General features: G+C 50.8%; 1 protein-coding gene across 4 annotated transcripts in view; it reads left to right on the forward strand.

Moving 5' to 3' along the window:
- The window catches only part of ILVBL (ilvB acetolactate synthase like), a 43,215-nt gene that overhangs the window by 3,601 nt on the left and 12,426 nt on the right, over positions 1–27,188 (forward strand). For 3 of the 4 annotated variants that reach the window (XM_072920113.1, XM_072920115.1, XM_072920114.1), the window contains exons 2-10: positions 1,034–1,143; positions 2,426–2,627; positions 7,047–7,174; positions 10,466–10,604; positions 12,797–12,908; positions 17,786–17,885; positions 23,428–23,525; positions 24,902–25,038; positions 25,622–25,756. In XM_072920113.1, the coding sequence (XP_072776214.1) occupies positions 1,042–1,143; positions 2,426–2,627; positions 7,047–7,174; positions 10,466–10,604; positions 12,797–12,908; positions 17,786–17,885; positions 23,428–23,525; positions 24,902–25,038; positions 25,622–25,756 (1,153 nt within the window). In that variant the 5' untranslated portion in view covers positions 1,034–1,041. The remainder of the gene's footprint in view (positions 1–1,033; positions 1,144–2,425; positions 2,628–7,046; positions 7,175–10,465; positions 10,605–12,796; positions 12,909–17,785; positions 17,886–23,427; positions 23,526–24,901; positions 25,039–25,621; positions 25,757–27,188) is intronic. The other variant, XM_072920116.1, reaches the window with a different exon arrangement.

Consider the following 27,188-nt stretch of genomic DNA (forward strand, 5'->3'; position numbering starts at 1 on the left):
TTTCATTAATCCCGAGTTAATTAACCCGACCTCGTTAATTCCACGGCTTCAATTCATTCCCTGTCCCTCCTGGTGGCCCCAAAGTTCTCGTGGTGGCCCCGTTGGGTTCCTGGTGGCCCTTGAGGTTCTCATGGTGGCCCCAGATGGTTCCTGGTGTCCCCAAGGTCCCCGTGGTGTCCCCAAGGTTCCCATGGTGTCCCTGGGTGGTTCCTGGTGGCCCTGGAGGTCCCCGTGGTGTCCCCAAGGTTCTCACAGTGGCCATGGGTGGTTCCTGGTGGCTCTCGAGGTCCCCATGGTGTCCCCAAGGTTCCCGTAGTGTCCCCAAGGTTCCTGTGGTGGCCCTGGGTGGTTCCTGGAGGTTCTCAGTGTCCCCAAGGTTCCTGTGATGTCCCCAAGGTTCTCAAGGTGGCCCTGGGTGGTTCCTGGTGGCCCTGGAGGTCCCCGTGGTGTCCCCAAGGTTCTCACGGTGGCCCTGGAGGTCCCCATGGTGTCTCCAAGGTCCCCATGGTGTCCCCAAGGTTCTCACGGTGTCCCCAAGGTCCCCGTGGTGTCCCCAAGGTCCCCGTGGTGTCCCCAAGGTTCTCATGGTGTCCCCAAGGTTCTCAAGGTGGCCCCGTTGGGTTCCTGGTGGCCCTCGAGGTTCCCATGGTGTCCCCAAGGGGTTCCTGGTGTCCCTAAGGTCCCCGTGGTGTCCCCAAGGTTCTCAAGGTGGCCCCATTTGGTTCCTGGTGGCTCTGGAGGTCCCCGTGGCGTCCCCAAGGTTCTCATGGTGGCCCCAAGGTTCTCATGGTGGCCCCGTTGGGTTCCTGGTGGCCCTCGAGTTTCCCATGGTGTCCCCAAGGTCCCCGTGATGTCCCCAAGGTTCCCATGGTGGCCCCAGATGGTTCCTGGTGGCCCTGGAGGTCCCCGTGGTGTCCCCAAGGGGTTCCTGGTGGCCCTGGAGGTCCCTGTAATGTCCCCAAGGTTCTCATGGTGGCCCTGGAGGTCCCCGTGATGTCCCCAAGGTTCTCACGGTGGCCTCGTTCTCTTGCAGCTCCTGCCATGGACTTGGTGGCCGGGCTGGTGGCCCTGGTGGCCCTGGTGGCCCTGACCCTGCTGGTGGTGGCCCAGCGGCTCGGGCTCCTCTACCGCATCTTCCACAAGGTCTGGGGACACCTGGGGACACCTGGGGACACCGGTGGGGTGGAGAACATTGGGACAGGTGACACCGGTGGGGTGGAGAACATTGGGACAGGTGACACCAGGGATGGAGAACATTGGGACAGGTGACACCGGTGGGATGGAGAACATTGGTACAGGTGACACCAGGGGTGGAGAACATTGGGACAGGTGACACCAGGGGTGGAGAACATTGGGACAGGTGACACCGGTGGGGTGGAGAACATTGGGACAGGTGACACCGGTGGGATGGAGAACATTGGGACAGGTGACACCGGTGGGGTGGAGAACATTGGGACAGGTGACACCAGGGGTGGAGAACATTGGGACAGGTGACACCGGTGGGGTGGAGAACATTGGGACAGGTGACACTGGTGGGATGGAGAACATTGGGACAGGAGACACCAGGGATGGAGAACATTGGGACAGGTGACACCAGGGATGGAGAACATTGGGACAGGTGACACCAGGGGTGGAGAACATTGGGACAGGTGACACCAGGGGTGGAGAACATTGGGACAGGTGACACCGGTGGGATGGAGAACATTGGGACAGGTGACACCAGGGGTGGAGAACATTGGGACAGGTGACACCAGGGTGGAGAACATTGGGACAGGTGACACCGGTGGGGTGGAGAACATTGGGACAGGTGACACCGGTGGGATGGAGAACATTGGGACAGGTGACACCAGGGATGGAGAACATTGGGACAGGTGACACCAGGGGTGGAGAACATCAAGGACAGGTGACACCAGGGGTGGAGAACATTGGGACAGGTGACACCAGAGATGGAGAACATTGGGACAGGTGACACCAGGGGTGGAGAACATTGGGACAGGTGACACCGGTGGAATGGAGAACATTGGGACAGGTGACACCAGGGATGGAGAACATTGGGACAGGTGACACCAGGGGTGGAGAACATTGGGACAGGTGACACCGGTGGGGTGGAGAACATTGGGACAGGTGACACCAGGGGTGGAGAACATTGGGACAGGTGACACCAGGGATGGAGAACATTGGGACAGGTGACACCGGTGGGGTGGAGAACATTGGGACAGGTGACACCAGGGATGGAGAACATTGGGACAGGTGACACCAGGGGTGGAGAACATTGGGACAGGTGACACCAGGGATGGAGAACATTGGGACAGGTGACACTGGTGGGATGGAGAACATTGGGACAGGTGACACCGGTGGGGTGGAGAACATCAATGACGGGTGACACCGGTGTCACCGCTGACCTGGTGTCCCCATGGTGGCCCAGGTGGACACGACGAGTCCCCGTCACGGTGGGGAGCTGGTGGCCGAGGTGCTGCGGGCCCACGGTGTGCGGTTCCTCTTCACGCTGCCCGGTGGCCACATCTCGCCCGTGCTGGTGGCCTGCGAGAAGATCGGCATCCGCGTGGTGGACACGCGCCACGAGGCCACCGCCGTCTTCGCCGCCGACGCCGTCTCGCGGCTCTCGGGTCAGCACCGGGAACATCTCGGGGGGTTTGTCCCTGGAGGTGGCCCCATGACCAACATCTCCAGAGGGTTTTGGGGACCCACCTTGGTGGACTTTGGGTGACCTGAGAAGGTTCCAAGATCTTGGGATGTCCAGGGTGGGATTTGTCCCCATCTGTCCCCAAGGGATGGAGGTGGCCCCATGACCAACATCTCCAGATGTTTTGGCTGTCCCACCTTGGTGGATATTGGGTGACCTGAGAAGGTTCCAAGATCTTTGGGATGTCCAGGTTGGGATTTGTCCCCTTTTGTCCCGCATCTGTCCCCAGGGGATGGAGGTGGCCCCATGACCAACATCTCCAGAGGGTTTTGTGGACCCACCGTGGTGGGTCTTGGGTGACCTGAGAAGGTTCCAAGACCTTGGGATGTCCATCCCAGGTGATCTGGGAGGGCTTTGGGATGTCCAGGGTGGGATTTGTCCCCATCTCTCCCCAAGGGATGGAGGTGGCTCCATGACCAACATCTCCAGAGGGTTTTGGGGACCCGCCTTGATGGACCTTGGGTGACCTGAGAAGGTTCCAAGACCTTTGGGATGTCCAGGGTGGGATTTGTCCCCTTTTGTCCCCATCTGTCCCCAAGAGATGGAGGTGGCTCCATGGCCAACATCTCCAGATGTTTGGGCTGTCCCACCTTGGTGGACCTTGGGTGACCTGAGAAGGTTCCAAGGCCTTGGGAGGTCCATCCCAGGTGATCTGGGAGGGTTTTGGGATGTCCAGGGTGGGATTTGTCCCCATTTGTCCCCAAGGGATGGAGGTGGCTCCATGGCCAACATCTCCAGAGGGTTTTGGGGACTCACCTTGGTGGATCTTGGGTGACCTGAGAAGGTTCCAAGATCTTTGGGATGTCCAGGGTGGGATTTGCCCCCTTTTGTCCCCATCTGTCCCAAGGGATGGAGGTGGCCCCATGGCCGACATCTCCAGAGGGTTTGGGGACCCACCTTGGTGGATCTTGGGTGACCTGAGAAGGTTCTAAGACCTTGGGATGTCCATCCCAGGTGATCTGGAAGGCTTCAAGAAATTTGGGATGTCCAGGGTGGGATTTGCCCCCTTTTGTCCCCATCTGTCCCCAAGGGATGGAGGTGGCCCCATGACCAACATCTCCAGAGGGTTTTGGGGACCCGCCTTGGTGGGTCTTGGGTGACCTGAGAAGGTTCTAAGATCTTTGGGATGTCCAGGGTGGGATTTGTCCCCTTTTGTTCCCAAGGGATGGAGGTGGCTCCATGGCCGACATCTCCAGAGGGTTTTGGTGGGTCCTGGGTGACCTGAGAAGGTTCCAGGTTCTTGGGATGTCCCGGGTGGGATTTGTCCCCATCTGTCCCCATTTGTCCCCAAGGGATGGAGGTGGCCCCATGACCAACATCTCCAGAGGGTTTTGGGGACCCACCTTAAAGGACCTTGGGTGACCTGAGAAGGTTCCAAGACCTTGGGATGTCCAGGGTGGGATTTGTCCCCGAGGGATGGAGGTGGCTCCATGGCCGGCATATCCAGAGGGTTTTGGGGACCCACCTTGGTGGACCTTGGGTGACCTGAGAAGGTTCCAAGATCTTTGGATGTCCAGGGTGGGATTTGTCCCCTTTTGTCCCCATTTGTCCCCATTTGTCCCCAAGGGATGGAGGTGGCCCCATGGCCGATATCTCCAGAGGGTTTTGGGGACCCACCTTGGTGGATCCTGGGTGACCTGAGAAGGTTCCAAGACCTTGGGATGTCCATCCCAGGTGATCTGGGAGGGCTTTGGGATGTCCAGGGTGGGATTTGTCCCCATCTGTCCCCATTTGTCCCCAAGGGATGGAGGTGGCTCCATGGCCAACATCTCCAAAGGGTTTGGGGACCCACCGTGGTGGATCTTGGATGATCTGAGAGGGTTCCAAGATCTTTGGGATGTCCAGGGTGGGATTTGCCCCCTTTTGTCCCCATCTGTCCCCAAGGGATGGAGGTGGCCCCATGGCCAACATCTCCAGAGGGTTTGGGGACCCACCTTGGTGGATCTTGGGTGACCTGAGAAGGTTCCAAGACCTTGGGATGTCCATCCCAGGTGATCTGGGAGGGCTTTGGGATGTCCAGGGTGGGATTTGTCCCCTTTTGTCCCCAAGGGATGGAGGTGGCACCATGGCCAACATCTCCAGAGGGTTTTGGGGACCCACCTTGGTGGATCTTGGGTGACCTGAGAGGGTTCCAAGACCTTGGGATGTCCATCCCAGGTGATCTGGGAGGGCTTTGGGATGTCCAGGGTGGGATTTGTCCCCAAGGGATGGAGGTGGCACCCTGACCAACATCTCCAGAGGGTTTTGGGGACCCACCTTGATGGACCTTGGGTGATCTGAGAAGGTTCCAAGGTCTTTGGGATGTCCAGGGTGGGATTTGTCCCCTTTTGTCCCCATTTGTCCCCAAGGGATGGAGGTGGCCCCATGGCTGACATCTCCAGAGGGTTTGGGCTGTCCCACCTTTGTGGGCCCTGAGAAGCTTCAAGGACGTGGAAGGGTGGGACTTGTCCCCATTTGTCCCCTCCTGGATCAAATCCATCCTTTGGCCACCTTGGCGCCATCTTGGTGCCATCTTGGTGCCACCTTGATGTCACCTTGGCGCCATCTTGGCACCACCTTGAGGCCATCTTGGTGCCACCTTGACGCCATCTTGGAGCCATCATGAGTCCACATCTGTGCCATCTTGGTGCCACCTTGGTGCCATCTTGGTGCCACCATGATGTCACCTTGGAGCCACTTGGTGCCACCTTGGTGCCACCTTGATGTCACCTTGGCGCCATCTTGAAGCCATCCTGGAGCCATCTTGGTGCCACTGTGATGTCACCTTGGTGTCATCTTGGTGCCACTTTGACATCATCTTGGTGCCATCTTGGCGCCATCTTGGTGTCACCATGATGTCACCTTGGTGTCACCTTGGCGCCATCTTGGTGCCATTTTGGTGCCACTGTGATGTCACCTTGGCACCATATTGGCACCATCTTGTTGCCACCATGATGTCACCTTGGTGTCATCTTGGTGCCACCATGCAGCCATCTTGGCACCATCTTGAAGCCACATTGGCGCCATCTTGGTGCCTCCATGATGTCACCTTGGTGCCACCTTGGAGCCATCTTGGTGCCACTTTGACATCATCTTGGCACCATCTTGAAGCCGTCTTGGCGCCATCTTGTTGTCACCATGATGTCACCTTGGTGCCACCTTGTTGCCAATTTGAAACCATCTTGAGGCCACCTTGGTGCCATCTTGGTGCCACCATGATGTCACCTTGGAGCCACCTTGGTGCCATTTTGAAACCATCTTGAGGCCACCTTGGTGCCACCTTGGAGCCATCTTGGTGCCACTTTGACGTCATCTTGGCGCCATCTTGTTGTCTCCATGATGTCACCTTGGCACCACCTTGGTGCCATCTTGATGCCATTTTGGTGCCACTGTGATGTCACCTTGGCGCCACCTTGGTGTCATCTTGGTGCCACCATGCAGTCATCTTGGCACCATTTTGAAGCCCTATTGGTGCCATCTTGGTGCCATCATGATTTCACCTTGGAGCCACCTTGGAGCCATCTTGGTGCCCCTTTGTCATTATCTTGGCGCCATCTTGGTGCCATTTGATGTCACCTTGATGTCACCATGGCGCCATATTTGCGCCACCTTGGTGCCATTTTGGTGCCACCATGATGTCACCTTGGAGCCATGTTGGAGCCATCTTGGTGCCCCCTTGGCATCATCTTGGCGCCATCTTGAAGCCATCTTGGTGCCATCTTGTTGTCACCATGATGTCACCTTGGATCCACCTTGGCGCCACCTTGGTGCCATTTCGGTGCCACCATGATGTCACCTTGGTGCCACCTTGGAGCCGTATTGGTGCCACCATGCAGCCATCTTGGCACCATCTTGAGGCCACCTTCGCGCCATCTTGGTGCCACCATGATGTCACCTTGGCGCCACCTTGGCGCCACCTTGGTGTCATTTTGGTGCCACTGTGATGTCACCTTGGCACCATATTGGCGCCACCATGATGTCGCCTTGGTGCCACCATGCAGCCATCCTTGCACCATTTTGAAGCCATATTGGTGCCATCTTGTTGTCACCATGATGTCACCTTGGTGTCACCTTGGAGCCATCTTGAAGCCACGTTGATGTCACCTTGGTGCCCCCTTGACATCATCTTGGTGCCATCTTGACGCCATCTTGGTGCCACCATGATGTCACCTTGGAGCCATATTGGTGCCACCATGCAGCCATCTTGGCACCATCTTGAAGCCATCTTGGCGCCATCTTGTTTTCACCATGAAGTCACCTTGGCTCCACCTTGGTGCCATCTTGAAGCCACCTTGAAGCCACCTTGGTGCCACCTCGGTGCCACCCTGGTGTCCCTCAATGCCACCCCCCGCTGTCCCCGCAGGCCGCATCGGCGTGGCGGCGGTGACGGCGGGCCCGGGTGTCACCAACGCGGTGACGGCGGTGAAGAACGCCCAGATGGCCGAGTCGCCGCTGCTGCTGCTGGCCGGGGCCGCCGCCCGCCTGCAGAAGGTGGGAGCCGGTCCCGATTCCCGGATTCCCAAATTCCCAAATTCCCGATTTCCCACATTCCTGATTTCCTCAATTCCCAAATTCCCAATTTCCCGATTTCCTGAATTCCCAAATTCCCGATTTCCCGAATTCCCAAATTCCCGATTTCCTGAATCCCCGAATTTCCAAATTCCTGAATTACCGAATTCCCCAATTCCCCAAAATCCTGAATTCCCAAATTCCCCAAAATCCCAAATTCCCCAAAATCCCAAATTCCCGAAATCCCTAATTCCCCAATTTCCAAATTCCCAATTTCCCCAATTTCCCAATTCCCGAATTCCTCAATTCCCAATTTCCAAATTCCTGAATTCCTGAAGTCCCAAATTCCCCAATTGCCAAATGCCTCAATTCCCAAATTCCCCAATTCCCCAAATCCCAAATTTCCAAATTCCTGAATTACGGAATTCCCCAATTCCCAAATTCCTGAATTCCCAAATTTCCAAATGCCCAAATTACCCAATTCCCAAATTCCCAAATTCCCCAAAATCCTGAATTCCCAAATTCCCGAAATCCCAAATTCCCCAGTTCCCAAATTCCCGAATTTCCAATTTCCCCAATTCCTCAATTCCCCCATTCCCCAGTTTCCAAATTCCTGAATTCCTGAAGTCCCAAATTCCCCAATTCCCAAATGCCTCAATTCCCAAATTCCCCAATTCCCGAATTTCCAAATGCCCAAATTTCCAAATTCCTGAATTCCCAAATTACCCAAAATCCTGAATTCCTGAATCCCTGAATTCCCAAATTCCCTGAAATCCCAAATTCCCAAATTCCCAATTTCACCAATTCCTCAATTCCCCCAATTCCTCAATTCCCCCATCCCCGAATTTCCGAATTCCTTAATTCCTGAATTCCCAAATGCCTCAATTCCCAAATCCCCCAATTCCTGAATTTCCAAATTCCTGAATTACTGAATTCCCAAATTCCCAACTTCCTGAATCCCCGAATTTCCAAATTCCTGAATTACCAAATTCACCAATTCCCGAATTCCTGAATCCCTGAATTCCCAATTTCCACAATTTCCCCAATTTCCCAATTCCTGAATTCCCGGATTCCCCGAATTCCCAAATTCCCCAATTCCAGAATTCCTGAATTCTCGAAATCCTCAATTCCCCAATTTCCCACTTCCTGAATTCCTGAATTTCCAAATTCCCAAATTCCTGGATTCCTGAAGTCCTGAATTCCCCCATTCCCAATTTCCTGAATTCCCCCATTCCCAAATTCCCAAATTCCCGAATTCCCTTTGCCATTCCCAACTTCCTGGTGCCATTTTGGATTTCCCAATTTCTCCAATTCCCTTTCCCATTCCCAAATTCCCGAATAATTCTGGAACAATTCCCGGACAATTCCAGGGCCGCGGGGCTCTCCAGGACATCCCGCAGCTGCCACTGTTCCCAAATTCCCAAATTCCCAAATTCCCTTTGCAATTCCCAAATTCCCTTTGCCATTCCCAAATTCCTTTTGCCATTCCCAAATTCCCAAATTCCCGAATAATTCCCAAAGAATTCCCGAACAATTCCCGGATTCCAGGGCCGCGGGGCTCTCCAGTCCATCCTGCAGCTGCCGCTGTTCCCAAATTCCCAAATTCCTGACTTCCCTTTACCATTCCCAAATTCCCTTTGCCAGTCCCAACTTCCTGGTGCCATTTTGGAATTCCCAAATTCCCAAATTCCTGATGCCCATTCCTAAATTCCCTTTGCCATTCCCAACTTCCTGGTGCCATTTTGGAATTCCGAAATTCCTGATGCCATTCCCAACTTCCTGATGCCATTCCCAAATTCCCTTTGCCATTCCCAAGTTACTGGTGCCATTTTGGAATTCCTAAATTCCCAAATAATTCCCAAATTCCCTTTGCCGTTTCCAAGTTCCTGGTGCCATTTTGGATTTCCCAATTTCTCCAATTCCCTTTCCCATTCCCAAATTCCCAAATTCCCGAATAATTCCCAAAGAATTCCCAAAGAATTCCCGAATAATTCCCAAACAATTCCTGGATTCCAGGGCCGCGGGGCTCTCCAGGACATCCCTCAGCTGCCGCTGTTCCCAAATTCCCAAATTCCCAAATTCCTGAATTCCCTTTGCCATTCCCAACTTCCTGGTGCCATTTTGGAATTCCCAAATCCCCAAATTCCCAAATTCCCTTTTCCATTCCCAAATTCCCTTTGCCATTCCCAACTTCGTGGTGCCATTTTGGAATTCTTGAATTCCCAAATAATTCCCAAATTCCCGAATTCCCTTTGCCATTCCCAAATTCCCTTTGCCATTCCCAACTTCCCGGTGCCATTTTGGAATTCTTGAATTCCCGAATTCCGTTTGTTATTCCCAACTTTCTAGTGCCATTTTGGAATTCCCGAATTTCTCCAATTCCCTTTCCCATTCCCAAATTCCCGAATAATTCCCAAATAATTCCCAAAGAATTCCCGGATTCCAGGGCCGCGGGGCTCTCCAGAACATCCCGCAGCTGCCGCTGTTCCCAAATTCCCAAATTCCCAAAGAATTCCCAAATAATTCCCGAAGAATTCCCAAAGAATTCCCAAATAATTCCCGAAGAATTCCCAAAGAATTCCCAATGCCCATTCCCAAATTCCCTTTCCATTCCCAACTTCCTGGTGCCATTTTGGAATTCCCGAATTCCCAAATTCCCTTTGCCATTCCCAAATTCCCAAATTCCCGAACAATTCCCGAACAATTCCCGAACACTTCCAGGGCCGCGGGGCTCTCCAGGACATCCCGCAGCTGCCGCTGTTCCCAAATTCCCAAATTCCCAAATTCCCTTTGCCGTTCCCAAGTTCCTGGTGCCATTTTGGAATTCCTAAATTCCCAAATAATTCCCAAATTCCCTTTGCCATTCCCAACTTCCTGGTGCCATTTTGGAATTCTTGAATTCCCAAATTCCCAAATTCCCTTTGCCGTTCCCAAGTTCCTGGTGCCATTTTGGAATTCCCAAATCCCCAAATTCCCAATGCCCATTCCCGAATTCCCTTTGCCATTCCCAACTTCCTGGTGCCATTTTGGAATTCCCTATTTCTCCAATTCCCATTCCCAAATTCCCAAATTCCCGAATAATTCCCAAACAATTCCCGAACACTTCCAGGGCCGCGGGGCTCTCCAGGACATCCCGCAGCTGCCACTGTTCCCAAATTCCCAAATTCCTGAATTCCCTTTGCAATTCCCAAATTCCCGAATTTCTCAAATTCCCTTTGCCATTCCCAAATTCCCAAATTCCCGAATAATTCCCAAAGAATTCCCGGATTCCAGGGCCGCGGGGCTCTCCAGGCCATCCCGCAGCTGCCGCTGTTCCGGCCCATCTGCAAATCCGCCCTTTCCGTGGCCGCCGTGCGCGACATCGTCCCCGTCCTGCGCCGCGCCATCGCCACCGCCATGGGCGGCACGCCGGGTCAGCAACGCCCCCGCTTCCCGAATTCCCGGAAATTCACGGAAATTCACAAAAATTCACGAAAATTCCTGAAAATTCACAAAATTCCACGAAAATTCACAAAAATTCCCCAAAATTCCCAAAATTTCCCGAAAATTCACGAAAATTCCCGAAAATTCCCAAAAATTCCTGAAAATTCCTAAAAATTCCCGAAAATTCCTAAAAATTCCTGAAAATTCACGAAAATTCACGAAAATTCATGAAAATTCACGAAAATTCCCGAAAATTCCCAAAAATTCCTGAAAATTCTCAAAAATTCAAAAAATTCCTGAAAATTCACGAAAATTCACGAAAATTCCCCAAATTCCCGAAAAATCACAAAAAATCACGAAAATTCACAAAAATTCCTGAAAATTCACGAAAATTCACGAAAATTCCTGAAATTTCCCCAAAATTCATGGAAATTCCCGAAAATTCCCGAAAATTCACGAAAATTCCAAAAAAATCCAGAAAATTCCTGAAAATTCCCGAAAATTCCCAAAAATGGGGTTTGGGGAGGGAGGAATCCCAAAAATTCCCATGGGTCAGAGTCACAAAATTCCTGAAAATTCCTGAAAATCCCGAAAACTCCCAAAAATTCCCCAAAATTTCAAAAAAATCCTGAAAATTCCCAAAAATTCCTGAAAATCCCGAAAATTCCCGAAAATTCACAAAAATTCACGAAAATTCACGAAAATTCCCCGAAAATTCACAAAAATTCACAAAAATTCATGAAAATTCCTGGAAATTCCCCAAAATTCACGAAAATTCATGAAAATTCACAAATATTCATGAAAATTCCCAAAAATTCCCAAAAATTCCCAGAAATTCCCCGAAATTCCTGAAAATTCACGAAAATTCCCAAAAATTCCTGAAGATTCAAGAAAATTCCCAAAAAATCCCAAAAACTCCCAAAAATTCCCAAAAATTCAAAAAAAATCCCCAAAATTCCCAAAAATGGGGTTTGGGGAGGGAGAAATTCCAAAATTCCCATGGGTCAGAGTCACAGAATTCCTGAAAATTCCGGAAAAATTCCGAAAAATTCCCAAAATTCCCAAAAATTCCCGAAAATGGGGTTTGGGGAGTGGGGAATCCCAATATTCCCATGGGTCAGAGTCCCAAAATCCCCAAAAATGGGGTTTGGGGTGGGGGGAATCCCAAAATTTCCCTGGAATTGGGATCCTAAAATCAGGTCCAAGATGGGAATTTAGGATGGGAAAAATCCCAAAATTTTGCCTGGGTTGGAATCCCAATATTCCCAAAAACTGGGATTTGGGGTGGGTGAAATCCCAAAATTCCCAAAAATGTGGATTTGGGGAGGGGAGAATCCAAGAATTCCCAAAAATTCCTGAAAAACGGGATTTGGGGAGGGGGGAATCCCAAAATTCCCAAAATTCCCAAAAAACAGGGTTTGGGGAGTGGGGAATCCCAATATTCCCATAGGTCAGAATCCCAAAATTCCCAAAAATGAGGATTTGGGATGGGAGAAATCCCAAAATTCCCATGGGATTGGGATCCCAAAATTTCCCTGGGTCAGAATCCCAAAATTTCTTTGGAATTGGGATCCCAAAATCAGGCCTGGGATGGGAGAAATCCCAGAGGATTTTGGGATTTTTTGGGGGGTTTTTTGGGGGGATTTTTGGGGATTTTGGGGGTTTTTTTTAGGGTCTTTTGGGGGGTTTTTTGGGGTTTTTTTGGGTTATTTTTTGGGATTCTGCTGTGGGATTTTGGGGCTCAAACCCCTTGATGGATTTTGGGGTGACCCCGTTGGATTTGGGGTTTTTTGGGGTGTCTGGGATCAGCTCAGGGGGGTTTGGGGACAGATTTGGGGCCATTCCCAGAGGGTTTTTTGGGGAATTTTTGGGATTTTTTAGGGGTTTTTTGGGGGTTATTTTGGGGGTTATTATGGGATTCTGCTGGGGGATTTTGGGTCTCAAACCCCGTGAGGGGATTTTGGGGTGACCCCGGTGGATTTGGGGTTTTTTGGGGTGTCTGGGGACAGCTCAGGGGGGTTTGGGGACAGATTTGGGGCCGTTCCCAGAGGGGGTTTGGGGGGAATTTTTGGGATTTTTTAGGGTTTTTTTTGGGTCTTGCTGTGGGATTTGGGGTCTCAAACCCCGTGAGTGAATTTTGGGGTGACCCCGGCGGATTTGGGGATTTTGGGGTCCCCACAGGCCCCGTGTTCGTGGAGCTGCCCATCGATGTCCTTTACCCCTTCCACGTGGTGCAGAAGGAGCTCGGGGGCTCCCAGACCCCGCGGGGGCTGCGGGGGAAGCTCGTCCAGTGGTGAGAAAACACCCCGAAAACACCCCAAAAATACCCCAAAAGAACACCAAAAATACCCCAAAACCCAGCCCTAAACTACCCCAAAAATACCCCAAAATAACACAAAAAATACCCCAAAAACCACCCCAAAATTACCCCAAAAATACCCCAAAAACCAGCCCTAAACCACCCCAAAAAATACCCCAAAACCACCCCAAAAACCATCCTAATAACACCCCAAAACCACCCCAAAAATACCCCAAAATAATACTAAAAATACCCCCAAAACCAGCTCTAAACCACCCCAAAAATACCCTGAAAACACCCCAAAAACACCCCAAAATAACACTGAAAATACCCCCAAAACCAGCTCTAAACCACCCCAAAAATACCCTAAAAACACCCCAAAATACCCCAAAATAACACCAAAAACACCCCAAAAACCAGCCCTAAATCACCCCAAAAATACCCTGAAAACACCCCAAAACCCATCCTAAAAACACCCCAAAAATACCCCAAAATAACACCAAAAATACCCCAAAATAACACCAAAAACACCCCAAAAACCAGCCCGAAACCACCCCAAAACCACCCCAAAAATACCCCCAAAATACCCCAAAATAACACCATAAATACCCCAAAAAACAGCCCTAAACCACCCCAAAAAATACCCCAAAACCACCCCAAAAACCAGCCTAAAAACACCTCAAAAACACCCTCAATATACCCCAAAATAATACGAAAAACACCCCCAAAATATCCCAAAATAACACCCCAAAAATCCCCCAAAAATACCCCTAAAAACAACCAAAAAATACCCCAAAATAACTCCAAAAATACCCCTAAAAACAACCCAAAACCACCCCAGAAATACCTCAAAATAACCCAAAAAACACCCCTAAAATACCTCAAAAACACCCCTAAAAACAACCCAAAACCAGCCCAAAGTACCCTGAAAACATCCCAAAAATACCCCAAAAACACCAAAACCCCACCAAAAATCTCCACAAACCCCCCAAAACCCCCTAAAAACCCTAAACCCCACAAAAACCCCATAAAAACCCAAAAACCCCACCAGAAAAACCTCAAAACCCCATAAAACCCAATAAAAACCCCCCAAAAACCCCACAAAAACGCCAAAACCCCATAAAAATTGAAAATCCCCCAAACCCCAAAAAGCCCTGCAAAAACCCCAATAAAAACCCCATAAAACCCCACAAAACCCCACAAAAACCCCCACAAAACCCCACTAAAACCCATTAAAAAAACCCATCCAAACCCTACAAAAACCCCATAAAACCCCCCAAAAATCCCCCAAATCCCTATAAAAACCCAATAAATTCCCCAAAAACCCCAAAACCTGACAAAAGCCCCCACAAAACCCCACAAAAACCCCATAAAAACCCCATAAAAACTCCCCCAAATATCCATCAAAACCCCACGAAAATCCATTAAAAAAACATCAAAACCGTAGGAAAAACCCATAAAATCCCCCCAAAAAATCCCCCAAATCCCTATAAAAACCCAATAAATTCCCCAAAACTCCACAAAAACCCCATAAAAAACCCATAAAAACTCCCCCAAATATCCACCAAAACCCCAAAAAAAAACCATTAAAAAACCCATCAAAACCCTACAAAAACCCCATAAAATCCCCCCCAAAACCCTATAAAAACCCAATAAAATCCCCCCAAAACCCCACAAAGACCCCAAAATCCCACAAAACCCCACAAAAACCCTCACAAAACCCCACAAAAACCAAAACAAACGCATAAAAGCTCCCCAAATATCCATCAAAACCCCATGAAAACCCATTAAAAAACCCATCAAAACCCTACAAAAACCCCATAAAATCCCCCCAAAAATCCCACAAAAACCCCGTAAAAACCCCATAAAAACAAAAAAAAAAAACCATAAAAACTCCCCCAAATATCCATCAAAACCCCACAAAAACCCATTTAAAAACTCATCAAAACCCCATAAAACCCCCCCAAAAATCCCCCAAAACCCAATAAAATCCCCAAAACCCCACAAAACCCCCATAAAAACTCCATAAAAACCCCACAAAAACCCCACAAAAACCCTCACAAAAACCCCATAAAAACCCCATAAAACCCCACAAAAACCCCCACAAAACCCCACAAAAACCCATTAAAAAACCTATCAAAACCCCACAAAAACCCCATAAAAACCCCCCAAAAATCCCCCAAATCCCTATAAAAACCCAATAAAATCCCCAAAAAACCCCACAAAGACCCAAAAACCCCACAAAAACGCCCCCAAAACCCTCCCAAAACCCCATAAAACCAAAAAAAACCCCATAAAAACTCCCCCAAATATCCACCAAAACCCCACAAAAACCCATTAAAAAACCCATCAAAACCCTACAAAAGCACCATAAAACCCCCCAAAAATCCCCCAAATCCCTATAAAAACCTAATAAAATCCCCCAAAAACCCCACAAAAACAAAAAAACCCGTAAAAACTCCCCCAAATATCCATCATAACCCTACAAAAACCCCATAAAATCCCCCAAAAATCCCCCAAATCCCTTTAAAAACCCAATAAATTCCCCAAGAATCCCAAAACCCCCCAAAAACTGCCACAAAACCCCACAAAAACCCCATAAAAACCCCATAAAAACTCCCTCAAATATCCATCAAAACCCCACAAAAACCCCATAAAATCCCCCCTAAAAATCCCCCAAAACCCTATAAAAACTCAATAAAATCCCCAAAACCCCACGAAAACCCCCACAAAACTCCACAAAAACCAAAACAAACCCATAAAAACTCCCCCAAATATCCATCAAAACCCCAAAAAAACCCAATAAAAAACCCATCCAAACCCCATAAAACCCCCCCAAAAATCCCCCAAAACCCAATAAAATCCCCAAAACCCCACAAAACCTCCATAAAAACTCCATAAAAACCCCACAAAAACTCCCCCAAATATCCATCAAAACCCCACAGAAGTCCATTAAAAAACCCATCAAAACCCTACAAAAACCCCATAAACCCCTATAAAAACCCAATGAAATCCCCCCAAAACCCCACAAAAGCCCCACAAAAACCCCATAAAAACCCCCACAAATACTCCCCCAAATATCCATCAAAACCCCACAAAAATCCATTAAAAAACCCATCAAAACCCCATAAAACCCCCCCAAAAATCCCCCAAAACCCTATAAAAACCCAATAAAATCCCCCAAAAACCCCACAAAGACCCAAAACCCCACAAATACCCTCCAAAATCCCCCCCAAAAACCCCATAAAAACCAAAAAAAACCCCATAAAAACTACCCCAAATATCCACCAAAACCCCACAAAAACCATTAAAAAACCCATCAAAACCCCATAAAACCCCCCCAAAAATCCCCCCAAACCCAATAAAATCCCCAAAACCCCACAAAAAACCCATAAAAACTCCATAAAAACCCCACAAAAACTCCCCCAAATATCCACCAAAACCCCACAAAAATCCATTAAAAACCCATCAAAACCCCATAAAACCCCATAAAAATCCCCCAAAACCCTAAAAAAACCCAATAAAATCCCCCAAAACCCCACAAAGACCCCAAAATCCCACAAAACCCCACAAAAACCCTCACAAAACCCCACAAAAACCAAAACAAACCCATAAAAACTCCCCAAATATCCATCAAAACCCCATGAAAACCCATTAAAAAACCCATCAAAACCCCATAAACCCCCCCAAAAATCCCCCAAAACCCAATAAAATCCCCAAAACCCCACAAAAAACCCAATAAAAACTCCATAAAAACCCCACAAAAACTCCTCCAAATATCCATCAAAACTCCACAGAAGTCCATTAAAAAACCCATCAAAACCCTACAAAAACCCCATAAACCCCTATAAAAACCCAATGAAATCCCCCCAAAACCCCACAAAAACCCCACAAAAACCCAAAAAACTTGTTAAAACTCCCCCAAATATCCATCAAAACCACACAAAAACCCATTAAAAAACCCATCAAAACCCTACAAAAGCCCCATAAAACCCCCCAAAAATCCCCCAAAACCCTATAAAAACCCAATAAAATCCCCAAAAAACCCCACAAAGACCCAAAAACCCCACAAAAACGCCCCCAAAACCCCATAAAACCAAAAAAAAACCCCATAAAAACTACCCCAAATATCCACCAAAACCCCATAAAAACCCATTAAAAAACCCATCAAAACCCCACAAAAACCCCATAAAACCCCGCAAAAATCCTACAAAACCCTATAAAAACCCAATAAAAACACCCAAAAACCCCAGAAAGACTCAAAACCCCACAGAAACCCCCACAAAACCCCACAAAAACCCATTAAAAAAACCCATCAAAACCCCACAAAAACCCCATAAAACCCCCCAAAAAACCCCGCAAAACCCTATAAAAACCCAATAAAATCCTCAAAACCCCACAAAGGCCCAAAACCCCACAAAAACCCCACAAAAACAAAAAAAACCCATAAGAACTCCCCCAAATATCCATCAAAACCCCACAAAAACCCATTAAGAAACCCATCCAAACCCCAGAAAAACCCCATAAACCCCCAAAACCCTATAAAAACTCCACAAAAACCCCATAAAAACTCCACAAAAACTCCCACAAAACCCCACAAAAACAAAAAAAAAAACCCGTAAAAACTCCCCCAAATATCCATCAAAACCCATCAAAACACCATAAAACCCCCCAAAAATCCCCCAAATCCCTATAAAAACCCAATAAATTCCCCAAAAACCCCAAAACCCCACAAAAACCCCGCAAAAACCCCATCAAAACCCCATAAAACCCCCCCAAAAATCCCCCAAATCCCTATAAAAACCCAATAAATTCCCCAAAAATCCCAAAAACCCCCCAAAAACCCCCCAAAAACCCCAAACCCCCCGTAGGTACCTGCGGCAGTACGTGTCCGATCTCTTCGCCGGCGCCTGGGAACCGCGGGAGCTGCAGCCGCTGCCCCTCAGCGTGCCCAGCGCCACCCCGAGGGAGGTGAGACCCCAAAAACCCCGAAACTGAGCCCAAAACGGATCCCAAAACTGACCCCAAAAACCCCGAAACTGACCCCAAAAACCCCGAAACTGACCCTAAAACGGGCCCCAAAACTGACCCCAAAAAACCCCAAAACTGACCCTAAAACTGACCCCAAAACTGACCCCAAAACCCCAAAATTGACCCCAAAAACCCCGAAACTGACCCCAAAACAGACCCAAAACTGACCCCAAAACCCCAAAACTGACCCTGAACAGGTGAAAACCCCAGAAACCCCAAAACTGACCCTAAAACAGATCCCAAACAGGTGAGAGCCCAAAAACCCCAAAACTGACCCTAAAACGGGCCCCAAACTGACCCCAAAACAAACCCCAAACAGGTGAGAGCCCAAAAACCCCAAAACTGACCCTAAAACGGGCCCCAAACTGACCCCAAAACAAACCCCAAACAGGTGAGACCCCAAAACCCCAAAACTGATCCCAAAACTGAGCCCAAAACCCCAAAACTGACCCCAAAACTGACCCCAAAACTGACCCTGAACAGGTGAGAGCCCCAAAACTCCCAAAACAGACCCCAAAACTGACCCCAAAACTGACCCCAAAACTGACCCCGAACAAGTGAGAACCCCAAAACCCCAAAACTGACCCCAAACAGATCCCGAACAGGTGAGACCCAAAAAACCCAAAACTGACCCCAAAAACCCCGAAACTGACCCCAAAACTGACCCCGAACAGGTGAGAGCCCAAAAACCCCAAAACTGATCCCAAAACTGACCCAAAAAGTGACCCTGAACAGGTGAGAGCCCCAAAACCCCAAAACTGACCCCAAAAACTGACCCCAAAACCCCAAAACTGACCCTGAACAGGCGAGAGCCCAAAAACCCCAAAACTGACCCCAAAACTGACCCCAGAAAAACCCAAAACAGGTGAGAGCCCAAGAACCCCAAAACTGACCCCAAACAGGTGAGAGCCAAAAAACCTCAAAACTGACCCTGAAACTGACCCCAAACTGACCCCAAACTGACCCCAAAACCCCAAAACTGACCCCAAAACTGACCCAGAACAGGTGAGAGCCAAAAAACCCCAAAACGGACCCCAAAACAGGTGAGAGCCCAAAAATACCCTAAAACTGACCCCAAAGAAACCTAAAACAGGTGAGAGCCCCAAGAATCCTTAAACGGACCCCAAAACAAACCCCAAACAGGTGAGAGCCCCAAAATCCCAAAACAGACCCCAAAAAACCCCAAAACAGACCCCAAAAAACCCCAAAACTGACCCCAAACTGACCCTGAACAGATGAGAGCCAAAAACCCCAAAACTGACCCCAAAAAAACCCAAAACTGACCCCAAAACTGACCCCAAACTGACCCCAAAACTGACCCCAAAACTGACCCCAAAACTGACCCCAAAAACCCCGAAACTGACCCCAAAACCCCAAAACTGACCCTGAACAGGTGAGAGCCAAAAAACCCGAAAACTGACCCCAAAAAACCCCGAAACTGACCCCAAAACTGACCCTGAATAGGTGAGACCCCAAAAACCCCAAAACTGACCCCAAAAAACCCCAAAACTGACCCCAAAACTGACCCCAAACTGACCCCAAAACTGACTCCGAACAGGTGAGACCCCAAAACCCCGAAACTGACCCTAAAACGGAACCCAAAACTGACCCCAAAACCCCAAAACTGACCCTGAACAGGTGAGAGCCCAAAACCCCGAAACTGACCCTAAAACTGACCCCAAAACCCCGAAACGGAACCCAAAAAACCCCAAAAGTGACCCCAAAACAAACCCCAAACAGGTGAGACCCCAAAACCCCGAAACTGACCCTAAAATGGAACCCAAACTGACCCCAAAACAAACCCCAAACAGGTGAGAGCCAAAAAACCCCAAAACTGACCCTAAAACGGGCCCCAAACTGACCCCAAAATCCCGAAACTGACCCTGAACAGGTGAGACCCCAAAACCCCAAAACTGACCCTAAAACGGAACCCAAACTGACCCCAAAACTTACCCTGAACAGCAGAGAGCCAAAATACCCCGAAACTGACCCTAAAACGGGCCCCAAAAACCCCAAAACTGACCCTAAAACGGGGCCCAAACTGACCCCAAACAGGTGAGAGCCCAAAAACCCCGAAACTGACCCCAAAAACCCCGAAACTGACCCCAAAAACCCCGAAACTGACCCTAAAACGGACCCAAAACTGACCCCAAACTGACCCCAAAACTGACCCCAAAAAACCCCGAAACTGACCCCAAAACGGACCCAAAACTGACCCCAAAGTGACCCCAAAACTGACCCCAAAACTGACCCCAAAACTGACCCCGAACAGGTGATGGCCAAAAAACCCCAACACGGACCCCAAAACTGACCCCAAAACTGACCCCAAAACTGACCCCAAAACCCCAAAACTGACCCCATAACTGACCCCAAAACTGACCCTGAACAGGTGAGAGCCAAAAAAACCCAAAACTGACCCAAAAAAACCCAAAAAAACCCCAAAACTGACCTCAAAACTGACCCCAAAACTGACCCTAAAACTGACCCCAAACATCTGAGAGCCAAAAACCCCAAAACTGACCCCAAAAAACCCCAAAACTGACCCCAAAACTGACCCCAAAACCCCAAAACTGACCCCAAAACTGACCCCAAAACCCCAAAACTGACCCCAAACAGGTGAGAGCCCCAAAACCCCAAAACTGACCCCAAACTGACCCCAAACAGGTGAGAGCCAAAAAAACCCCAAAACTGACCCCAAAACTGACCCCAAACTGACCCCAAAACTGACCCCAAAACTGACCCCAAAAAACCCCAAAACTGACCCCGAACAGCTGAGAGCCAAAAACCCCGAAACGGACCCCAAAAAACCCCAAAACTGACCCCGAACAGGTGAGAGCCCCAAAAATCCCTAAACTGACCCCAAAACTGACCCCAAAACTGACCCCAAAACTGACCCCAAAACTGACCCCAAAACTGACCCCGAACATCTGAGAGTCAAAAAAACCCAAAACTGACCCCAAAACTGACCCCGAACATCTGAGAGTCAAAAAAACCCAAAACTGACCCCAAAACTGACCCGAAACAGGTGAGAGCCCCAAAAATCCCAAAACCCGCAAACAGACCCCAAAAAACCCCAAAATTTGGGGTATAAAAACCCAAACCAGGTGAGAGCCCAAAATCCCAAAAAAACCCAAAATTTGGGGTAAAAAACCCCAAACCAGGAGAGACCCCAAAATCCAAAATAGGGTCAAGTCCTGAATTTGGGGTCGGTCCCGGTTTTGGGGTGAATCCCGGGATTTTTGGGGTGAATTCCGGGATTTTTGGGGTGAATTGGGGATTTTTGGGGTGAATTGGGGATTTTTGGGGTGAATTCCCGGATTTTTGGGGTGAATTTGGGATTTTTGGGGTGAATTCCCGTATTTTTGGGGTGAATTTGGGGTTTTTTGTCCCAGATCCAGCTGTGCTCGGAGCTGCTGAGCCGCGCTCGGCGGTTTTGGGGTGAATTCCCGGTGATTTTGGGGGTGAATTCCCGGGATTTTTGGGGTGAATCCCGGCGGTTTTGGGTCACTCTCAGTTTTGGGGTGAATTTGGGATTTTTGGGGCGAATTCTGGCATTTTTGGTCCCAGATCCAGCTGTGCTCGGAGCTGCTGAGCCGCGCCCGGCGGTTTTGGGGTGAATTTGGGATTTTTGGGGTGAATTTGGGATTTTTGGGGTGAATTCCCGGTGATTTTTGGGGTGAATTCCCGGTGATTTTTGGGGTGAATCCCAGCGGTTTTGGGTCACTCTCAGTTTTGGGGTGAATTCCCGGATTTTTGGGGTGAATTTGGGATTTTTGGGGTGAATTCAGGCGGTTTTGGGTCACTCTTAGTTTTGGGGTGAATTCCCGGATTTTTGGGGTGAATTCTCGGATTTTTGGGGTGAATTCTCGGGATTTTTTGGCGTGAATTATGGGATTTTTGGGGTGAATTCCCGGATTTTTGGGGTAAATTATGGGATTTTTTGGGGTGAATTCCCGGATATTTGGGGTGAATTCCCGGATTTTTGGGGTGAATTATGGGATTTTTGGGGTGAATTCCCGGATTTTTGGGGTGAATTTGGGGATTTTTGGGGTGAATTTAGGGATTTTTGGGGTGAATTCCCGGGATTTTTGGGGTGAATTCTGGCAGTTTTGGGTCACTCTCAATTTTGGGGTGAATTCCAGATTTTTGGGGTGATTTATGGGATTTTTGGGGTGAATTCTGGCGGTTTTGGGTCACTCACAGTTTTGGGGTGAATTTGGGATTTTTGGGGTGAATTCTGGCATTTTTGGTCCCAGATCCAGCTGTGCTCGGAGCTGCTGAGCCGCGCTCGGCGGTTTTGGGGTGAATTCCCGGATTTTTGGGGTGAATTTGGGGTTTTTTGTCCCAGATCCAGCTGTGCTCGGAGCTGCTGAGCCGCGCTCGGCGGTTTTGGGATGAATTTGGGATTTTTGGGGTGAATTCCGGGATTTTTGGGGTGAATTCCCGGGATTTTTGGGGTGAATCCCGGCCGTTTTGGGTCACTCTCAGTTTTGGGGTGAATTTGGGATTTTTGGGGTGAATTCTGGCATTTTTGGTCCCAGATCCAGCTGTGCTCGGAGCTGCTGAGCCGCGCCCGGCGGTTTTGGGCTGAATTTGGGATTTTTGGGGTGAATTCTGGCGGTTTTGGGTCACTCTCAGTTTTGGGGTGAATTTGGGATTTTTGGGGTGAATTATGGCATTTTTGGTCCCAGATCCAGCTGTGCTCGGAGCTGCTGAGCCGCGCCCGGCGGTTTTGGGGTGAATTTGGGATTTTTGGGGTGAATTCCCGGGATTTTTGGGGTGAATTCCCGGATTTTTGGGGTGAATTTGGGATTTTTGGGGTGAATTCTGGCATTTTTGGGTCCCAGATCCAGCTGTGCTCGGAGCTGCTGAGCCGCGCCCGGTGGTTTTGGGGTGAATTATCGGGATTTTTGGGGTGAATTCCCGGGATTTTTGGGGTGAATTCCCGGGATTTTTGGGGTGAATTCCGGTGGTTTTGGGTCACTCTCAGTTTTGGGGTGAATTCCCGTATTTTTGGGGTGAATTCCCGTATTTTTGCCCCAGATCCAGCTGTGCTCGGAGCTGCTGAGCCGCGCCCGGCGGTTTTGGGGTGAATTTGGGATTTTTGGGGTGAATTCCCGGGATTTTTGGGGTGAATTCCGGCGGTTTTGGGTCACTCTCAGTTTTGGGGTGAACCCCGGGATTTTTGGGGTGAATTCTGGCATTTTTGGTCCCAGATCCAGCTGTGCTCGGAGCTGCTGAGCCGCGCCCGGCGGGTTTGGGGTGAATTCCCGTATTTTTGGGGTGAATTTGGGGTTTTTTGTCCCAGATCCAGCTGTGCTCGGAGCTGCTGAGCCGCGCTCGGCGGTTTTGGGGTGAATTCTCTGTGATTTTTGGGTGAATCCCCGGGATTTTTGGGGTGAATTCCGGGGGTTTTGGGTCACTCTCAGTTTTGGGGTGAATTTGGGATTTTTGGGGTGAATTCCCGTATTTTTGGTCCCAGATCCAGCTGTGCTCGGAGCTGCTGAGCCGCGCCCGGCGGCCGCTGCTGCTGCTCGGCAGTCAGACGCTGCTGCCCCCGACACCAACCGAGGAGCTGCGGTGGGAACCCGACAAACTGGGACGGACTGGGAGCGACTGGGGGAGACTGGGACGGACTGGGAGGGACTGGGAGGGACTGGGAGGGACTGGGAGGGACTGGGATGGGATTGGGATCAAACTGGGTGGGACTGGGAGGGACTGGGAAAGGATTGAGATGGACTGGGAGGGACTGGGAGGGACTGGGGGGGACTGGGATCAAACTGGGATGGGATTGGGAGGGACTGGGGGGGACTGGGATGGACTGGGATTGAACTGGGATTGACTGGGATCAAACTGGGATGGACTGGGAATGACTGGGAGGGACTGGGATGGACTGGGGGGGACTGGGAGGGACTGGGATGGGACTGGGATGGACTGGGAGGGACTGGAATCAAACTGGGATGGGATTGGGATGGGATTAGGAGGGACTGGGATGGGACTGGGATCAAACTGGGACAGACTGGGATAGACTGGGAGGGACTGGGATGGGATTGGGAGGGACTGGGAGGAACTGAGATGGGGTTGGGATGAACTGGGATGGATTGGAAGGGACTGGGACAGACTGGGATCAAATTGGGAGGGACTGGGACAGACTGGGGGGGACTGGGACAAACTGGGATGCATTGGAAGAGACTGGTATGAACTGGGAAGGACTGGGAGGGAACTGGGATGGACTGGGACGGACTGGGATGGACTGGGATGGTCTGGAATGGGGTTGGGAGGGACTGGGACGGACTGGAATCAAACTGGGATGGACTGGGATGGGATTGGGATGGACTGGGAGGGACTGGGAGGGACTGGGATCAAACTGGGAGGGACTGGGAGGGAATTGGGAGGGACTGGGATGGACTGGGGGGAACTGGGATGGGGTTGGGATGGAACTGGGAGGGACTGGGATGGACTGGGATGGAGCCATTTTTGGGGCCAAATTGAGCCAGTTTGGGATTTGGATTGAGCCAGTTTTGGGGCCAAACTGAGCCAGTTTTGGAACCAATCTGAGCCAGTTTGGGATCTTGATTGAGCCAGTTTGGGATTTGGATTGAGCCAGTTTTGGGGCCAAACTGAGCCAGTTTTGGAACCAATCTGAGCCAGTTTGGGATCTTGATTGAGCCAGTTTGGGATTTGGATTGAGCCAATTTGGGATCTGGATTGAGCCAGTTTTTGAACCAGACTAGGCCAATTTTGGGGCCAAACTGAGCCAGTTTTGGATTTGGATTGAGCCAGTTTTGGATTTGGATTGAGCCATTTTTAGCACCAAATTGAGCCAGTTTGGGATTTGGGTTGATTGAGCCAGTTGGGGATTTGGTCCCAGTTTTTGGGACCAATCTGAGCCAGTTCTGGGGCCAAACGGAGCCAGTTTGTGTCCCAAGGGTGCCACCGTCCCCGTGTGTCCCCAGCTCGGCGCTGCAGTCCCTGGGGGTCCCCTGCTACCTGGGGGGGGCGGCGCGGGGGCTGCTGCCCCCCGACTCTCCGCTGCTGTTCCGGCACAACCGGCGCCGGGCGCTGCGCGAGGCCGACCTGGTGCTGCTGGCAGGTACCGGTGTCCCCTGGTGTCCCCGGTGATGTCCCATTGGTGTCCCTGGTGATGTCCCGGTGCTGTCCCGGTGATGTCCCGGTGATGTCCCCGGTGATGTCCCAGTGATGTCCCCGGTGGTGTCCCGGTGATGTCCCCGGTGGTGTCCCGGTGGTGTCCCCAATGTCCCCGGTGGTGTCCCGGTGATGTCCCGGTGATGTCCCGGTGGTGTCCCGGTGGTGTCCCCAGTGCTGTCCCTGTGGTGTCCTGGTGATGTCCCGGTGATGTCCCCGGTGATGTCCCCGGTGATGTCCCTGGTGATGTCCCTGGTGGTGTCCCGGTGGTGTCCCGTTGGTGTCCCGGTGATGTCCCCGGTGATGTCCCTGGTGATGTCCCTGGTGGTGTCCCGGTGGTGTCCCGGTGGTGTCCCAGTGATGTCCCGGTGATGTCCCCGTTGGTGTCCCCGGTGCTGTCCCCGGTGGTGTCCCCGGTGATGTCCCCAATGTCCCGGTGGTGTCCCCGGTGGTGTCCCCAATGTCCCCGGTGGTGCCCCGGTGATGTCCCCGTGTCCCCACTGACCCTCCCGATGTCCCCCCACCCAAAGGTGCCGTCTGTGATTTCCGTCTCTCCTACGGGCGCCTCTTCGGCCGCGGCGCCGCCGTGGTGGCCGTGAACCGGGACCGGGAGCAGCTGCTGAGGAACGCCGACGTCTTCTGGAAACCGCGGCTGGCCGTGCAGGGTGAGCGGCTCTGGGGGCGCTAAAAAACCGGTTTGGGGCGGAATGAGCCGGTTTGGGGCGGAATGAACCGGTTTGGGGTGAGACTGAGGCGGTTTTTGGGTCAAACCACGACCCGACGTCTTCTGGAAACCGCGGCTGCTGTGCAGGGTGAGCGGCTCTGGGGGAAATAAACCGGTTTGGGCCGGAATGAACCGACTTGGGGTCGGAATGAACCGGTTTGGGGTCAGAATGAACCAGTTTGGGGTCAGAATGAGGCGGTTTTTGGGTCAAAACATGACGTGACGTCTTCCGGAAACCGCGGCTGCCGTGCAGGGTGAGCGGCTGTGGGGGCGCTAAAAACTGGTTTGGGGACAAATTAACCGGTTTGGGGACAAATAAACCGGTTTGGGGCGGAATTAACCGGTTTGGGGTCGGAATGAGCCGGTTTGGGGCCGGAATGAGCCAGTTTGGGGTTGGAATGAGGCAGTTTGGGGTGGAAATGAGGCGGTTTTTGGGTCAAACCATGACCCGACGTCTTCTGGGGGCAAATCAACCGGTTTGGGGTGGAATGAACCAGTTTGGGATGGAAATGAACCGGTTTGGGGCCGGAATGAACCAGTTTGGGGTGGGAATGAGCCGGTTTGGGGTGGAAATGACGCGGTTTTTGGGTCAAAACATGACGTGACGTCTTCTGGAAACCGCGGCTGGCCGTGCAGGGTGAGCGGCTCTGGGGGAAACGAACCGGTTTGGGGCGGAATTAACCGGTTTGGGGTTGGAATGAACCGGTTTGGGGCGGAATGAAACGGTTTGGGGTCAGAATGAACCGGTTTGGGGTGGAAATGAGCCGGTTTGGGGTCGGTATGAACCGGTTTGGGGTTGGAATGAGCCGGTTTTGGGGTCACAATGAGGTAATTTGGGGTCAAACCGCGACCTGATGTCTTCTGGAAGCCGCGGCTGCCGTGCAAGGTGAGCAGCTCTGGGGACACCAATAACTGGTTTGGGGCCGGTATGAACTGGTTTGGGGCGGAATGAACCGGTTTGGGGCGGAATTAACCGGTTTGGGGAGGAATGAACCGGTTTGGGGTTGGAAATGAGCCGGTTTTTGGGTCAAACCGCGACCCGACGTCTTCTGGAAACCGCGGCTGCCGTGCAGGGTGAGCGGCTCTGGGGGAAACGAACCGGTTTGGGGTGGAAATGAACCGGTTTGGGGTGGAAATGAACCGGTTTGGGGTGGAAATGAACCGGTTTGGGGTTGGAATGAACCGGTTTGGGGTGGAAATGAACCGGTTTGGGGTTGGAATGAGGTAATTTGGGGTCAGAATGAGGAAATTTGGGGTCAAACCGTGACCCGACGTCTTCTGGAAACCGCGGCTGGCCGTGCAGGGTGAGCGGCTGTGGGGGCGAATTAACCGGTTTGGGGCGGAATTAACTGGTTTGGGGACAAATGAACCGG

This window comes from Taeniopygia guttata, chromosome 30 (assembly GCF_048771995.1).
Source record: "Taeniopygia guttata chromosome 30, bTaeGut7.mat, whole genome shotgun sequence".
Taxonomy (NCBI): Eukaryota; Metazoa; Chordata; class Aves; order Passeriformes; family Estrildidae; genus Taeniopygia; species Taeniopygia guttata.